The following is an 18,463-nucleotide window of genomic DNA, read 5'->3' on the forward strand; positions in this document are numbered from 1 at the left end:
TATATTTTTAATATGCAATATCTCTCCAAATAGACCTATAGATTTAATACAACATAAATCAAAATTTCAGCAAGTTACCAACATTCCCTTTATGCTTTGTCAGTTTGATTTTTTGTTGTTGTTTAATTTTCAATATTTTTTATTGTTATACTGTTAAGTTCATTGATCTTTAATACAGAATCTAATAGTAGTTCCGCCCAGAATATTTTTAATTTTAGACTGTGAATTTCATATATTTCATATTCTGCAATTTTTATTTTTATTTTATTTATTTATTTATTTATTTTTATTGTTTTTTCACAACATTACAAAGCTCTTGCAATTTTTATTTTTAGGAAAATGTTACATGTTCATGCTTTTTCTATCTTATTGAACATCTATAGTTTTAATCTGTTTTAATGTCCTTCTCTAGGAGATATATCATCTGTGTCATTTCTGTGCTGTTTCTATTGATTAGTTTTGTCCTCATCCTGAGTTTTTGTGTATATTGGCATCCAAACATTTTGAATTTCATCTCATTTGATGCTGGATAATTCTGTGCTTATTTCAAGATTCTTAAGCAGACTAGTATTATGATTAGGTTTTCATTTTGAAAATGTAATGCTAATTTCAGCATATAGGGTACAAATGGAGAAAAATGTCCCTGAGATGAGAAAGTTCAGTTAGAAAATTGTAATTTAGGAGACAAATTGTGAGAGTTTAACCAGTGCCTAGCATAGTGGTAACAACTGGGTAATATTTTTTGGTATTGTTTTGATTTTTGATTAATGCATAGGACTTAACTATACATACTGCCATTTTTGGTTTACAGAATATTTTACATTGGAAAGCAATTCTATGCTAAAGGAAGCTATCCAGAAGAAGAAAATAGTAAAATCAGTGATTAAAATCTTTCATATGGACGACTATGGTGAAGTTTTGTGCATGCTGAGTTATTCGAGAAAAACTTTCTCTGCATCTTATAGTTTCACATGTAAATGACTGTCTTTAATATGTTTTTCTTTCTCTAAAATAACTTCCTTTACAGTTGTCCTTTCCGCAAGACTTTATGAACCAAAACCAATATGCTCTTCTATTAAAAATGTAAGTATTTTAATTAGTTGTAAAGCAAAGAGATCTAAAGAATGTATATTTCTTATGCTTCCATAAAAACAGAGGCCATATATGTGTAGTTAACTTGGGCAGCTTTCGCTTGAATGGAGGTGAAGGCAGTTATACCCATGTCCATATCCACCTGCTGTAGGGCCCTGTCACACATGGGAAAACAGACCAGGGTCACAGATGATTTCAGTTTTCTTTGAGAAGCTAACTGTCTTGGCTTGGCTTTAGACATGTGCTTTCGTTTTTATTTTTACTTTTTATTTTGTTGCTGCTGTTTTTGTTTTTGTTTTTGTGTTTGTTCTTTTTAGTTATATATTACAATAGAATATATTTTGACATATCACAGGCAATACATATTATGAGTTGCTTCCTGGCATTGATCATCTTTTAAAAAATTCCAAATATATGGTTAATATTGGTTATGCTATTAATGAGAGTATCCCTACAAATAGAAGGTTTAAGAAACCACTGAATGATTACTAATTTGAAGGAAGCTTAAATCTGCATGGATATTTCCTTAATTATCAACTGCCTAAGAAATGTCAATTAGTTCACCCCATTTGCACACAAATATTGTTTTTTATAAATTGATTTTATTGTTTGTTATCAAACAACTGATGAGTTGTCAATTTTCATGCACTGCAGGAATCCATTATTTTGGGCTCATCTTGGATGTCCTGTGGAGCTTTGTTTTAGGCGATATCTAAAATGTTCACCATTGATTAATTGTGGAAAGTGTTTTCATAATTTAAAAATCCAAGTGAACTTTTTCTCAGCAAATTAATTCACACTACTGCTTCCAGGCACGTGGGCACGAGTGCCGTTCTTTGCCCTTCCTCTTTCTACAGATCAAAGGGCTCTCTGCTTATAGGGAGAAAGAAGGTTGGGATGGTCAGAGAAAAAGGGCACTTATTACAAACAAACTGACTAAAGGAAGAAAAGTAAAGTTGAGTTGTGATAAGGAGCCTGGAGCCTGTGGCATTGATGGATGAATTCTGTTTGACATTAGTAAGGTAAACCAAAAATACATCCCTAGATCCTTTGCCTCTTAGGTAATTCAACAAAATGTGTTTTTCACAAAGTTTCAGAGCATAACAAACTGCTGAATCAACAGAATATCATGGTGAAGGTCAGAGTAAAAAAATATATATATAAGCTGCTCTCACTAATTAAGCAAAATATTACTTTCCTCCAATATGCACTGTCAGGAACAATGAATAAGCTTTTGAACAGAGTCTGAAACTTGGAAGGAGCATTTGAGTTCACACATTCCAAGTCACTTGGGAATTATTTATTGTGGCAATAAATAATGTATGACTTTTAATTTTAATATAAGTTCTTCAGCCTTATTTATGAATGCTACTAGACAAAAATTGCAACACAGGGACATACTTTAGTAAAGGTACACTAATCCATTAACTTGTGATTAAAAAATACATAAAAATTCTGGCTGTTTCAAAGATAGAAGATTCAATTCTCTCGTAGGTAGACGACATGATTTTGTTGAAACAAATGAGTGGTATAATTAAACAATGTGGACTGCTGTCCAGTTAATACCACAGAGTGACTCAGCTTCATTTATTCAACGTTTATCATCCTTTCTCTGTCCTGTCATCTAAGTCTTCAACCCAACAACTGCATTGCAAGTCAACACACGTAGTATCAGAGGGAACATTTTACACTCAATTTATTTTGTGGGCTCATATTGGAATTAAGTTCTTTAAGCAATCAGCGCTGTTTAATAAGTAAGTGTCTGCTTTGGACATTGAGTGACACTTGTTAAATGTTTTCAGAATAATATTAACAAAAGCCTTGTTTGAATTTGGACTCCATGTATTATAAGAATCCCCAATGACTTTCCTGAGAAAAATCAAAGCTCTTTTCTCAATTATTCTCTTGTCTTCTTTATACAAAAATGAGATGTTCTTTCTCAGGGACATTAGATGCCTTAACTTTCTCCAACTTGGACAAGGCTGAATGCCAAGGGAAATAAGCTACCTTTACCAAAGACATGGAACTGCAGTGTCACAAACCCAAACACCTCCAGGCATGTGACATAACATAAACTAAAGTGAACTTCTGATGTGATACTAAAGTGGATTCCAGGTCTGGGATGAGAGCATGAGGAGCCATGAGGAACAGCTCCTCAGTCAAATAAGAAAAGTTGCCACACACACACACACACACACACACACACACACACACACATTGTAATTCTCTAGAATTGTCCTGAGCATTCATAAAATTTAAAAAATAAAATATTTGCTTAGGAAAATATAATAAAAATAGGCTAAACCAGAGAGAGAGAGAGAGAGAGAGAGAGAGAGAGAGAGAGAGAGAGAGAGAGAGAAAAGAGAGAAAGAGAATGTGCACACGTGTGAGAGAGACTGTGACATTTAAACAAGATCCCATGCTCTTCCCCTTCAGATCACCCTGGCAAGAGTTCCATTTTGTGGGCCTAAGAAGCAGAGCTTCCTTCCTCTCTCCCCAGCTATCCAGTAAGAGTTCGGTATTTCACTGGGAGCAAGAGACCACCAACATTCCTCATTCCTGCCAACCCTAAGCTAAAGAGGCTAACGTCCCAGCTAGTAAATCAGGAAGTGGAGGGTGACTTTACTCCACCCGAGTCCTACCCATAAGACTGAGGTATTGATCTCAGGGTCCTCACAGGGAATAGTAAGGCTCAGAATACCCTAGAAGATTTTCCACACCAAGAGAGCCAGGCAGAGCACAGAGGACACCACCATAGCTCCCTGCTGTTCCAATCTTTATGAAGGTTTAATGGAGAAATTCATTTAAATGCCAGTTCTGTTCACTTTTTCAGTTAAGTGATTCTTGTTATTTTTGACTTAACAGACACTTTGAAAAAACTGATAAAAAGTTGGGGCCATAGTCCGGTACAGAGGGAATGCTGATTTAATAAAAAATGCCACACACATACACACAATTTCCCTGTGTTTTCAGGGGCTCAGTGACCTCACGATAAGAACTCTGTTTAGATGCAGTAAATCTGCCTGGAGGAAGCTGGTCATGGAGAGTTTGAATGTGGATGACAGAATTTGGATCGTGCATAGTACAGCTTTCATTGAGTTAGAATTTGGTGTTTGGCCATCAGTAAAAATTTGGAACATTTCTGGGAACAGTGTAGGGCCCTCATTGTTGTGAAGATGATAGAGACTTAAATCAACTGAAGAATATCATGATGCCTCTATCTGAGGGTTCATTAAAAAATTTCCAGTGGTCTTAGTATGAGGAAGAGCAAGACTGCTCCCGGGTGATGGGCCATCTTCGATTCTATGATGGTCAGCTCATTCCCCCTCAGAGTTGCCTGCCTGTAAATGCAGAGTAGAACTGCACTGTTTCAAGGCAAAAGTTTTATAGGCTAACTATCCACCTGTGGCCTTGACTTCTATTTTTCTTTCTCTTAAGTTCCCATTTCTTTGGTATGTTCATTTTCTTGATTTTTAAATCTCTTTATGGTGCATGACATCTTTCATCTGGGAGATGCCTTCCTGCTGCAATGGAACATGATGGATCTAAAAGAATAGCAAACGGATTTCATGACAAACCTCAAAGTTATGTTTAAACTTACTACAAGGAGCTCACATTGTCAAACCAGTGGTTTCTCTCATGTGTGTTCTGGGTGAGGATAGGATGGAGACCAAAGTGGAGGGCAGAGGAGAAGATTCCCTTGAGCTTATTACTACATGGAGGAGGTTACCTTTCCTACGGGGGGAGTTCCCCCTTCTCATACCTGTTCATGCTGTCTCCCCTCCACTGTTCTTTGTAGTGATGGCACTTTTTTGTTTGGGCTTTACTCAGTGTATTCCTGTTGCCTGATCTTACATCTGCCCACATTTCTGTGTGTCTTAATCCTACATATTTGACAAGGACCACCTCAAATAGAATAAGCTTCATAATTTTTTTAAATGCTACTTTAATCAAGCCCGACTTAATATCTTTTTGCCTTCCAAATTTAACCTTACTTTTTCATTCTACTCTGATCCATAACCTTCTACATTGGGCTAAAGTAACTTGAATGTAACTGAGTTTCTTAAGATGCAAGGATTTACTTGGCCCATATTTTCATACCCCTCAGAGATTCTGGTATAGTGGTTTTTACATTATTAAGACCCGATCAATACCATGCCATTTTTGTTACTATTGCTCTGTAGTATCGATTAAGGTCTGGTATTGTGATGCTCCCTGCTCCACTCTTCTTGCTATGTATTACTTTGGCAATTCTGAGTCTCTTATTTTTCCAAATAAATTTCATGACTGACTTCTCCATTTCTGTGAAGAAAATCATTGGAATTTTAATAGCAATTTCATTAAATCTATGGAGCGCTTTTGGTGGTATGTCCATTTTTACAATATTAACTTTGCCTTTGCAAGAGTATGGGAGATCTTTTCATCTGTTAAGGTCTTCTTCAATTTCTTTCTTTAGTGTCCTGTAGTTTTCATTGTAGAGGGATTTCACCTCTTTTGTTAGATTTATTCCCAAGGGTTTTTTTTTTTTTTAATGGGCATTGATTTTATGTTCTGGTACTTTGCTGAATTCATTTATGAGTTCTAGAAGTTTTCTGGTGGAATTTTTTTGATCTTATAAATCTAGAATCATGTCTTTGTCAAATAGTGATAGTTTTCCTATTAGTATCTGTTTAAGTCACTCCAGTCAGAATGGCAATGATCAAGAATACAAGCAGCAATAAATGTTGACAAGGATATGAGGAAGTAGGTACACGCATCCATTGCTAGTGGGACTGCAAATTGATGCAACCACTATGGAAATCAGTATGGAGATTCCTCAGAAAACTTGGAATGGAACCATTTGACCCAGCTCTTCCCCCTCCTCAGTTTATACTCAAAGGACTTAGCATACTCCAGTGATGTAACACTATCAAAGTTTGTAGTAGCTCAATTCACAATAGCCATATTATGGAACCAACCTAGGTCCCGACCTTCAACAGATGAATGAATAAAGAAAATGTGGTGTATCCACACAATGTAATGTTACTCAGCCTTAAAGAAGAAGGAAATGATGGCATTTGCAGGTAAATGAATGGAGCTGAAGAATATCATGCCAACTCAATCCCAAAGAACCAGAAGGCGAATGTTTTTCCTGATATGTGAATGCTAATTCACAATAAGTAGGGGGTAGGGGAAAATAGAGGTACTTCAAATTAGACAGAGGGGAATGAAAGGGGGGTATGGGGATCGGAATTATAGTAGAATGAATCAGACATTATTACCGTATGTACATATATGATTACAAGACCAGAGTGATTCTACATCAGATACAACCAGAAGAATGAGCAGTTATACTCCGTTTATGTATGAAGTGTCAAAATGCATTATGCTGTCATTTGTAACTAATTAGAACAACAACAACAACAAAAAGACCCAATCAATATTAGTTGAATGACTAAGTGTGGATGTTGTCCCTTGTGATGACTGAAGATATTGTCATTTCACTTGATGGTACAGACATATCAGATGTTAATAACATTTACAACTGTGGATGAGATTTGAGAGTGTCTTATATATAAGCACATGACAACCTTGAATTTATGAAAAATGATCAAAAGTTAAGTATCTAGGAACTTTAAAAAAATATTACTTTTAGTTCTTGATCATAGATTAGTAAGACAAATCTTTTAAAACTCAAACAGGATGATCTTATAATAAAGAATCATACCTTTTATTATGCTTTAATAAAATTATTAGAATATTTAGTGTGTGTGAGTGTGTGGGGGGGCTTCCAGAACATTGAAAAATGTTATGCTCACTGCACTAAGAGCTGGTGAATTTGGGCTTTAGACCTAGCTTTGCTACTGGTTTACTCTGTGGCCTTGAGAGATCCCTTCTTTTCATTGCTGTTTCATTTCTTCAACTGAAAAATGAAGCTTTGCCATTTCACAAATGGAAACTTAGTCATTTAGTTTGGCAGAATAAGAGAATTCTTGTATGTTCTGTTTGTTTAGCATATGGTATAAACACATTCACCAGTTGATCTTTTATTTTGGTGCTACCACTAGGCTCTGGGAAATGAATGTTGAGTGTGTTTCCAATGTCAAAGTGTGTCCATGTCAAAGTGTCTTTTTGTTCAGGGGTCTTGCATTTGGTATGATACTTTCAAAATTAGAAAGACAGTGATTCAGCTCCTTTGGAATTAATATCCAGTTCAATTAAAAACAAGAGCTCTGGTCCTAAATTAGATACTGAGCTGACTCAGAAGCCCCTGGAGAATTAAGTGATGTGGGGGAGGCAGTGGGTGGCAGGAAATATAGTTATTCATACCACCAGACCCTTAAAACAAATCTAGGAATTAGGTATTGCAGAGGAACTCAAAATTGCTGGTGTCTCTTTAGCTTCTTTTTCTCTTATTTGCTTGCTTTTGAATTTTGAATATTGAATACTTAGAAGATATCTATGAGACTTTAGGCAATAAAATAGTGATGTTGGGGCTGACATGTATAGCCAGGGTTAAAAAATAAAACAGCTTTGGTAACCCATTTAACATGAAGAGTGAAGGAGAAAAACAAGGTGAATGTGACACTGAGGATGAGAGCTGGGGTAGAGGCACAGATTACTGAATTACTGGGAGAAATAAAAAATTCAGCAGGCAAAACATATTTTTGGATATTCACTATCAGAAATGTTGAGTGTGGGATATTGTTGAAGTCTGAGGTGGGTGTATCTGACAAGTACTTGGAAATAAGGCTACAGTCTGGAGATGGAGGTCATCAGCACACAGCTGAAGCAGCGGGTAAGGATGAAATGGCCCTGTGGAAGCATCAAGGACACAGTTTACAGAGAGACCTTTGGGAATCACCATATCAAAGTGCCAGGCTTGGCATGGGTAGCAGCAGCCCCGGATGGAGATTTTTAAACGTAATGATTCTAGAGGCAAGAGAAGAATTAGAAGGGAGAATGGTATTCTTGAAGCCTTGGAAAAAAATAGCTTGTTTTCAGAGGTTGGGAAGAGGTGTGACTTCAACTTGTCTACCAACAGCTCAGTAAGGTAACCTGGGAGTATATGTTGGTGGACTTGGTGACACTAATAAAAGTGATGTAAGCAGCATGGGGAGAAAGGTGAGTCAGATAGCAAATACAGTATGGTTTTTCTTGAATTTTAAATTTGAAGGTCAAAGGAAGGAGGGCAGTGTAGGTGGTTTGACAGGTCAATAAAGGTTTTTTTTTTGTTTTGTTTTGTTTTGTTTTTTGATTTTTTATTTGAATTTAAAGGGAAAGATGGAGCAGCAGTATTTATAAAGATAAAGGATAAATATGTACAAGAATATAATAATGCAGTGATGAAGAGTATATTTATAAAGAATGATGACCATTTGTTGTCTTTTAAGACAAAGCAATTGTTAAGGAGCACACAAATGAAATAATACAGAAGCCAGCTGTCAGTTCCAAGAAAAGTAAGAAGTGCAGAAAACTTCAGTAAGTTTTCCAATAACTCATCTGAAAAAAATAAACCTGGTATTTTTCTCCCTGCCTGAATGAGTAATACTTAAAAACTGAAATGACTATTTTGCATGAACATAGTTGGACTGAAAAAGTCAGGAAGGATTTATAAGGCAGCAAGCAGGTACCAGGGTAGTCTAGGGTAAGGAAATCTCCTGGGGAAAGAAATATAGGTGTTTGAAAGATGTCAAGTATTCTAATGAAACTGGATTGAGGGTAGTCAGGAGAACAGAGGCACATTCCAGAGGCAAAAACTGGACAGGATAGAAGTAGGGGCTCTTGAGTAAGATGCTTTGGGGCAATTACACCTACTGGGTCTATTTTTATATCTTGGATCACTCTTGACTGAGTCTTCATTAAGGGATCTGTTTAATTACTAGAACAATAGTTTCAACAGAAATATACTCATACATATACATATGAATAAAGAAAATAGATTGTGGTAATCCACATCTATTGTCCTTTATTTCCAGGTTAGATGAGACTGTTTTCTAAATTATATTCTGGAAGTGAATAGGGGGTGGATGTATCTGATTTTAGAGTAGAAAAATTTGGAAAAATGGACTTGGCCAATGAGAAAGGAAGCTATGGTAACCCATGGCTCTAGACCAGCATTTTTTGAGCTTAAGAACATTTGTAGGATTGTCCCACAATCCTGAATTCAAATGCACGTAGAAGTTTTCAGACAATAAGAGTGAGGCTAGTGGGCATACATTAAAATGACGGATTTCAGAACTTGAAGTCCCAACAGCTGGTTCTAACCCACAGATGTGTTTTGATTTGCTTACACAACATCAAAAGAAAATGATAGCATGGGCCAACATTTAGAATTCAGTAGATGTAAAAAAAAAAAAAAAAAAAAAAAAGATTCTGACTTCTCCTGACAAATTGAACATCTTCTATCCAGGGCTTATATTCTCATTTGGAAACCAGATGAGTCAACATGGTTTTTCATTCTAGCCTGTGTGAGAAAGTGTGGAAGGAAATAACCTGGATGCCAATAAGAGGTCCATTAGGTAGTAATGCTTTCATATTGGCTCTTGGTATTGCATTATATCTGATAAAAGAAAAGAAGTTCAAAATAAATGCCATAGAGCTCAATCTGGAAATTGGTGGCCTGGGATATTCCAGTGGTACTGGATTCTATTTGGTGGCACAGGCAATAGCAGTAAGTTAACTGATCTTGACTTATGGGCAGGTACCTGAACTGGTCCAGTTTGTCTCATGGACCTTCCCTCTTCAGTGCACATGCCCATTGGTGACAGCAACATGTGGACTATAGTCACTTGAAAGGAGTAGACTCTACGTGATCCTCCATGACGGTGCAGGGGTGAGGTGCATCTTGAGTTGAAGCACACGACTTGGCTTGGGTTACCTCATGGGTGACTGGAGGCTAAAGTTTTAAAGTAGTCGGTCCTAACTGGATGTGATTTTGTGTCATCCTTCCACACTTCCTCCCTGTGGTCCATATCCAGGGGACATTAGCCATGTCTGTAGACGTTTTTGTTTGTGACAATTTGCCAGGCAGTTACTGCGGGCATCTAATGGGTAGACGTCAGGGTGCTACTAGACATGTTACAATGCATAGGACAGCTGCTTCACAAGACAGACTTATCCAGTCCAATACTTCAGTAGTGTCCACAGTAAACGACTTTGCTCTACAAGAATTCCCTCAGGACGCCTAGTAGCATTATCTTTGTTAACTCTCTTTGTTATTCTGCTTAATACTTACCTTAAACCAAACCTAAGACAAAATTCAGTAGGGCACAAACTTTCTTTCACCCTACTCAGTACCTTCAGATGCTTCTGGAAGGTGTAATAAATCCCTATAGATAATCCAATTAAATTCCGATGACATTGCAGAAACAACAGGCCAGACACATATACAAAGTGTTCTCTGTGATATAAAACGAGGGCTGTCTCTGGTCTATAAATAAGTACAATATGCAGTGTGGTAGGATAGGAGTTCTGTTTCAGACTTTAGCATTTTCTCACTTCCTAATAAATCTCTAGAGTGAGTTTGTCTCATTACAAAGATGGAAATTATAATCCAAAGACTGAAAACTAAAATAAAATGTCCTATGCAGTTATTAGCCAGGCCCAATCTTTACTCTCTTTAATTCTTCACAGGTCTGTCCATATGCATAGATAGATCAATAGATAGATAGATCAATCTATGTATATAGAGAAATCTATGAAGAAATAAAGATATGGATTTCACCTTGATGATCTAAGTTAAAAAATACTCTTATTTATAAGTAGTTTTTTTGAGATTTTAGAAAAAGTTATAAGGAAGCAGTTTAATCTAAACAAATACTTCTGCTAAAAAGAAACAGAAAATAATGTCATTGATACCCTTGAAGTTTAAAGGTATTCTAATGAGAATAAGTATTTATTGTTGTTGATCTTCTTGATTGATAGGCTTTCACCTAAGAGGAAAATTGCTATAATACTAGGGGTTGCTATAATAGTAGGGAGTGTTGAAAATTTGAAAGTCGAAGCTATTCTGAACTATTTTAATAATGTATTCTTCTGTCAAAATGAATTTTAAAAAATTGAGAAGTGGTATAAACACTCAGGTTTTTTGACTGTATTTTAACTGCAAAAATTGTCAAGATTTATAAAATACTTCATTAAGTATTTGAATCTCAGGCTTACTTGCTAAAATAATAATCTCTTGCTACCTCTAGGACCCTGAAACATGCTGGCACTGACCAGGTACTTAGTTTCAGAGAATTCCAGAGCTCAGCACAAGCCCCTTCCTCTGCCTACACCCCACCCAGGCTGGCTGATCTCTGCTCTCTTGGGGTCATTCTGAGGACTCTCAAATCTCTACTTCTTGCTGAACAGCTCCAACTTGAATAGGCAACTCCCTACTTGACTTCTCTCCTTTGGTACCTACAGGACACATAGCATCACGTCACCTGAACCATCTGCTTCTTTCCTCGGTCATCCCATCATAGTAGAGGACATGTCCATTCACCTAGAAGCTCAAGCCTAAATCAGAGGTGCTATTCTTGATTTCTCTTTCTTCATCCAATTTATTAACATCCTGTTTTATTTTCAAGTGATTTTTGGTTTTGGATAAATTGTATTGTGCATATTTAAGGCATACAACATGCTATAAGATACATGTGGTAAAACGGGCACTATAATGTAGCATATCTATTGCCTCACGTACTTATTCATTTCTTACCCCCGAGGCAGCAGCAGCTATAATCAACTCATTTAACAAAAATCCTGAAAACAAAACACTATTATTACCTATATTCTTCATATTGTATATTAGAGGTTTTTTTTTACTTGTTTGTCCTACATATTTTACAGCTCACTTTTATATACAGTCACACTAGGAGACTTTATTTCCAAGTGCTTAAATATTCTTTGGAAACATGATTTATAAAGGATGTGTAAATCTTTATGGTTATCAACCAAGTGATCTTTCTAATGCATTACCTCCTGAAGACTAGGTAAGGTTTTGTGGAAATTTCTTTTGATTAAAAGTCAGGTTAAAATGTTTTCCCTAAGACTCTTAGGTTTTCTGAGGGGCCATGGGTCATGCACAAGGTGAGCAAGGCCACATGGACAGGTTGTAGGTCTCCTGCTCTACTTCTCTGAGGCTGTCTTGCTTTATCACTTTGAGAGCTAGATTTCAAATAGATCCTATCTAGACTCTTCCAACAGTGTTGGGTATTCAAACCCCTGCAAATTTGTCAGAATGAAAGAAATAGAGCCTACTGGAGCTTTTCTCCTGGAGAGTGTTACTGGGTGAAGCTGGCAGGATAATCTGGGTGTTGGGACTGAGAGGTCTCTTGCACCCCTTTTTCTGAGAGCCAACCTACTCAAGTGACCCTGGATGTCTGCTTAAACTGCTTCCTAAGTTGAATGGGTCCACTCAAGCACAGAGCTTTGGCTTGGCTCAGCCATTCTGCCACCATTTTTAAGACGTGCTTAGTGCTCCTTAAATTGAAAAGAAAAAAAAAGATAGATTTGATGTTTTAAAGGAAAAATAAATATCGTGTGGTGGCACACTCCTGTAATCCCAGTCACTAGGCAGACTGAGGCAGGAGGATTGAAATTTCAAGGCCAGCCTCAGCAATTTAGTAAGACCTCCCAGCAATTTATAGAGACCCTGTCTCAAAACAGAAAAAAAAGAAAAAAGAAAAACTTCTCTATTTTACAGTTATGTATTTCCTTGATCACACGAGTCTAGATTTTTCCACAGAAAAACCTAAGCGGGGTATTTGTCTCTTTCTTACTTTTTTTTTTTTTTAAGTTTCAGAATAGATGTAGATATATTGGGAGAAATAATTAAATTTAAATATGTTCATCTGAATTTTTTAAAAAATTTTTGCCCCTGGACTGCTTCAGAACGTGAGACCTATAGAACACTGACAGGCATCTTAGTTTTGCAATCCCATGGGTAGTCTGCTGAAGGCCACTTGAGAACTCAACTTATTTGTACATTTAAGGCAAACGTAACACATTTTAAAATACTGTGATTCATCAGTTAAAGTGTATACAATGAAGAGGACATAGCTTGAGTCTTACAATGGTTATTAAGGAAAAAGGCTGAACAGAAATTACATGAGTAATAATAACTTTCATGATGTGGGGATGTTAATGAAGTATTGAACCAAAAGGTGATTCCTGAAAAGTCAAAACTTAATTTCCAGTGAATAGCCAAAAACAATAGATGATTAATAAGGACTAATGTAACCTAAAGAGTAAGGTATTATAAAAAAAATCCAGTTCCTCTGTTAAGGACCTCTGTTGAGATAATGTCTTAGCTGTTGAATTTCGGAGAATGGCTTAGAATTCCATTGTTCTCCTACACAGTCCCTCTCTTTTAAATGACCAGGTTACAAAACTAATATTCATTAGTATATGAATAGTTAGTATTCATATACTAACTACCAGGTTAGTATATGAATATTTTTTTTCAGAATTTAAAATTAGCAAAAAGTAAAAGTCTAAGTTTGATAAGAGAATTCTATTTAGGAAAATCATAACACCTTTTGAAAAGCCACTGGAGCTGACTTCAGGAGCTTGTGGGCCATTGGCTCTGTTTGAGGTGCCTGTTACATTCCTGACTCCTTCAAACCACTCTTGGCTAAGACTTCTCTCATTACCTATAAATGGACAAAGTCATCCACTGAAGAAATAACTAGAATCTATGGTCTGGTTCTTGAAAACAAACTGCTGTATTAAGATGTGTACGCAACCCCCTGAATGTCTTCCAAGCCAGAGGTTGTCCCCAACCCCAAGAAATTTCAAATAGATATCTTAAATTTAGAAACCATGAGAACACTGAGGTACTTAGTTTTAAGAAGCCATAGATCTAAAAACCTTAAATTTAGTGTAACAAACACCAAACTAACTTACATTAAATATGAAAATGTAATTACTAATTTTGGTCAGGAAGAAAAGAGTTTATAAAGCAACAACAGACTTAGAGTAGGATTCCCCAGAACTATGAACAGATTGCAAAACAGGACAATACAGGACAGTATTACTCAGCCCCTCAGACTCTGCTGTGATTTATGTACAAATAGATTCAGGTTTGGGATGATTTCATAACCTTTTTTTTTTTTAAGAATTAAACTTTAATGAAGATTTTTTTAAAATGAAGATACCCTCTCCCTGTCTCAATTACACTTTCATTTTCATGGTTATGTGGAAAATGTTTTTTCTTTTTTAATTAGTTCTAATCAGGTATACATGACAATAGAAAGATCTTTGATTCATTGTACACAAATGGAGCAGAATTTTTCACTTCTCTGGATGTGCATGAAGTCAAGTCATAACATTACTGTAATTATACATGTACCTAGGGTAATGATGACCATCTCATTCCACCATCTTTCTTACCCCTTTGCCACCTGCTCCCCCTCCCCTTTGCCTCATCCAAAGTTCCTCCACTTATCCCATGCCCCCTCCCCTGAATGGACTAGCATCCACTTAACAGAGAAAACATTCATCCCCTGATTTTTAGAGATTGGCTTATTTTGCTTAGCATGATATTCTCCAACTCTATACATTTACCTGCAAAAGCCATAATTTTATTCTCTTTTAATGCTGAGTAATATTCCATTGTGTATATGTACCACAGTTTCTTTATCCATTCATCTATTGAAGGGCATATAGGTTGCTTCCACAGTTTAGCAATTGTGAATTGTGCTGCTATAAACATTGAAGTGGCTGTGTTACTGTAGTGTGCTGTTTTAAAGTCTTTAGGATATAGACTGAGAAGTAGAATAGCTGGGTCAACTGGTGGTTCCATTCCAAGTTTTCTAAGGAATCTTCATACTGCTTTCCAGATTGGTTGCAACAATTTTCAGTCTCACCAGCAATGTATGAGTGTGCCTTTCCCCACATCCTCACCAACACTTGTTGTTGTTTGTATTCTTGATAACTGCCATTCTGACTGGAGTGAGAAGAAATCTTAGAGTAGTTTTGATTTGCATTTCTCTAATTACTAGAGATATTGACATTGTGGAAAGTGGGTTTTAAGAGGGAATTAAGTACTTTCTCCCTGACCGTCTGGAGACTCCTATGTGGCTCTTTTGCTGAAGAGCTCCTTGTCCTGGTCCAGCACTCTAGACTTGGTCTGTTTCTCCTGTAGGTGACAGTTACTCCTTAGCACTGTGCAACTCTGGTCTCTGGTTTATCCTCCCCACCCTACATATATGTGCCAAACCAGAAAGAGGAAGGACCTCAAAATTAAGAAAAATTGACTACAGGATACTTTTTGAGAGATTACGGCTAAGTTTTTTTTTTTTTTTTTTTTGGGGGGGGGGGGCGGGGGGAGATTTCTCTTGAATATAGAATTATGGGCAAGTTTTGATTTTTGTGTCAGTTTTAATTATTAAAATTTCTTGAGTGGGAGCAAATAATCTAATATTATGCCTTTTACTTGTGTTTAGGATTTTCCCCTTTGGGGAAGAATAAGAGAACCTTAAAGGCAGGATGAATCAGCTCAACCTCCCCGAAGTCATCTGATACTAGAAAGGAAAAAAGAATAAAGAAAGGAGGTCACAGTTTTAAGCCCAAATTTAAGTATACTGGGTTTGGTGAGGGAGTGGGAAGAGTTTTTTTGAATATATGATAATACAATGGTAATCTTTAAATTCAACTAGAAACTAGCTAGCATTTCTAATTATAGACCTACAACACAGACTCCCCAAATAGGAAATTTAGAGAAGACCTCTTAGCCCTTCATTACACCATTTTTAGTGTCCCAAGTTCTGTGTGTTCTCCAAGTGGAAAAACCTTGTGATACTGGAACTGTTCAGATGACAACTTTGACCAATGTGTGGCCCCTAACAGCTTTCACTCTGTATTTCTCTCTTTTACCTCTGATACCTGTTTAATTGCACATCGGAAACAGCAATTGCCTGTACTTTCCAGCTCACTTCAGAATTAACTTTGCAAAGGAGGTACTACTGTCAAATTACTTGCCGCTTAATCCTTTCTTGTTTTCCCCAGAGATTTTTAGCCAGCAACTAGTTTTCTGGACAAGCAACCAAATGTACTAAAAGTTGAAGATTCCCAACCATTTGCCTAAAGAAAGACATACTGATGAGCGACAGTGAACTCTGCATTTCTTGGGCTATGAGAGCCTGCTGTGTGAGGTGTTTTACATCCTCCGTCTGCTGGTTCTGGTCTGCTCAGTATATAAAAAGCCTCCCCTCCCATTTCCTGCTTTTCCCTTTTAACAGAAATGCTGGCATACAACTTACCTCCAGGAATAACTCAGAGCCGATGCTCTCAATTTAGTCAGGAGAATTACATTATATTTCTCTCCTTTTTGAAAACACGCTTTCCCATCTCTATAATCATGACCCCATAAGAGCTGGATGAGTTCAATAAAAATGAAAAATATAGTTTCATGGAGCATATGGGAAGGAGTCTATTTCATATCAACAGTATGCATTTGCATTCTAAGCTGTAGGAATTATTATTGTTGATCCGGCAAAGAAAGGTTTTGTATGTCAAGCACAGCTACAGTGTATTAAAATGCATGCCTCTTTATTTCTTAGGTTGAGTTTTCAAGTTATAACTATAACTCAAGCGTGGTGGAAAAATTTTACATAATATTTACATTGGAACATACCTACTGGTCAGGGTTATAAAATAAATTAAAAAGAATCTTAGAGCACTATTGAATAGCTTTTATTTGTCATTCTATAAATCTATTTCTGAACCTTTTTCTCAGTTGCTTTTGAAAATGTAAACACTTTTTTCTCTTGGAAAAAAAATTTTCTCCCTTGAAGAATTGATCAGCTGAGTTTACCCATTGAAATGAGCAAGTTTGAGGTAGAAGCATTAGCTTTCTATGTCCTTTTGTTGACAAACCATACAAACTAATTTTGTATTTTCAAAAGGATACTTTTCCAAACTTACGTTTTATAAATTACAACACTTCTATCTCAAGCAAAGATGCATGTGCCATTTCCCTGTTTTATTCATGACATTCCCAAGAATTCTGGATACTTACAGAAGCACAGTTTTCAGACTTGTCTTCCACAAAACCAATCTGGCAGGGCGTCGTCTGATTCTGCAACCAGTAGTCTGTGGACTCGAGCAAGCTATTGCTGCGGAGGACCTGGGGGAACCCAGACAACTACTCAGTGCTTATTTGGCAAGGATTTCTATTTAAACAAGCAGCTCTCTTCCAAAAACCCCATGTAGGTGGGTTTTGTTTGTATGCTGTTTGTTTTTTACAGTATCTGGACATTAGGGAAAACAAAAAGAAAAGAAAACAACAACAACAACAAAACACTGTGTGAAAATAGTACTACTAGAAAATGTAAAATATTGCCCTGGAAATTGGCATAAGAGGAATCCATTGATGCTGACACTAATTCCTCCTCTTATCTTCATTGTAGGTGTGATCTTCCCATAATATGCAATCAGATGATTGTTTTGAGATATGGCCAAGTTGGCAATGAGGGAAATATTTCCTTTACTGTTAATGTTCTTTCACAATTCAAATACATTTTTTTTCTTTTTTAATTGGTTGTTCACAACATTACAAAGCTCTTGACATATCATATTTCGTATATTAGAATCAAGTGGGTTATGAACTCCCATTTTTACCCCAAATACAGATTGCAGAATCACTTCGGTTACACATCACATTTTTACATACTGCCATATTAGTGACTGTTGTATTCTGCTACCTTTCCTATCCTCTACTATCCCCCCTCCCCTCCCCTCCCATCTTCTCTCTCTACCCCATCTACTGTAATTCATTTCCCTCCATGTTTGTTATCCCATTCCCCTCATAACCTCTTATATGTAATTTTGTATAACAATGAGGGGCTCCCTCCATTTCCATGCAATTTCCCTTTTTTTCTCCCTTTCCCTCCCACCTCATGTCTCTGTTTAATGTTAATCTTTTCTTCCTGCTCATCCTCCCTGCTCTGTTCATAGTTGCTCTCATTATATCAAAGAAGACATTTTGTATTTGTTTTTTAGGGATTGGCTAGCTTCACTAAGCATAATCTGCTCTAGTGCCATCCATTTCCCTGCAAATTCCGTGATTTTGTCATTTTTTTAGTGCTGCGTAATACTCCATGGTGTATAAATGCCACATTTTTTTTATCCATTCATCTATTGAAGGGCATCTGGGTTGATTCCACAGTCTAGCAATTGTGAATTGTGCTGCTATGAACATCAATGTGGCAGTATCCCTGTAGTGTGCTCTTTTAAGGTCTTCAGGAAATAGTCCGAGAAGGGCAATAGCTGGGTCAAATGGTGGTTCCATTCCCAGCTTTCCCAGGAATCTCCATACTGCTTTCCAAATTGGCCGCACCCGTTTGCAGTCCCACCAGCAGTGTACAAGAGTACCCTTTTCCCCACATCCTCGCCAGCACTCACT

General features: G+C 36.8%; 1 protein-coding gene across 2 annotated transcripts in view; it reads right to left on the reverse strand.

Moving 5' to 3' along the window:
- Nucleotides 1-18,463, reverse strand: part of SPHKAP (SPHK1 interactor, AKAP domain containing) — a 167,571-nt gene that overhangs the window by 90,852 nt on the left and 58,256 nt on the right. For both annotated transcript variants that reach the window (XM_081262219.1, XM_081262218.1), the window contains exon 3: nt 17,078-17,185. In XM_081262219.1, coding sequence (XP_081118345.1) covers nt 17,078-17,185 — 108 coding nt within the window. The remainder of the gene's footprint in view (nt 1-17,077; nt 17,186-18,463) is intronic.

Source organism: Spermophilus citellus, assembly GCF_964194105.1.
Source record: "Spermophilus citellus genome assembly, chromosome: 11".
Lineage (NCBI taxonomy): Eukaryota > Metazoa > Chordata > Mammalia > Rodentia > Sciuridae > Spermophilus > Spermophilus citellus.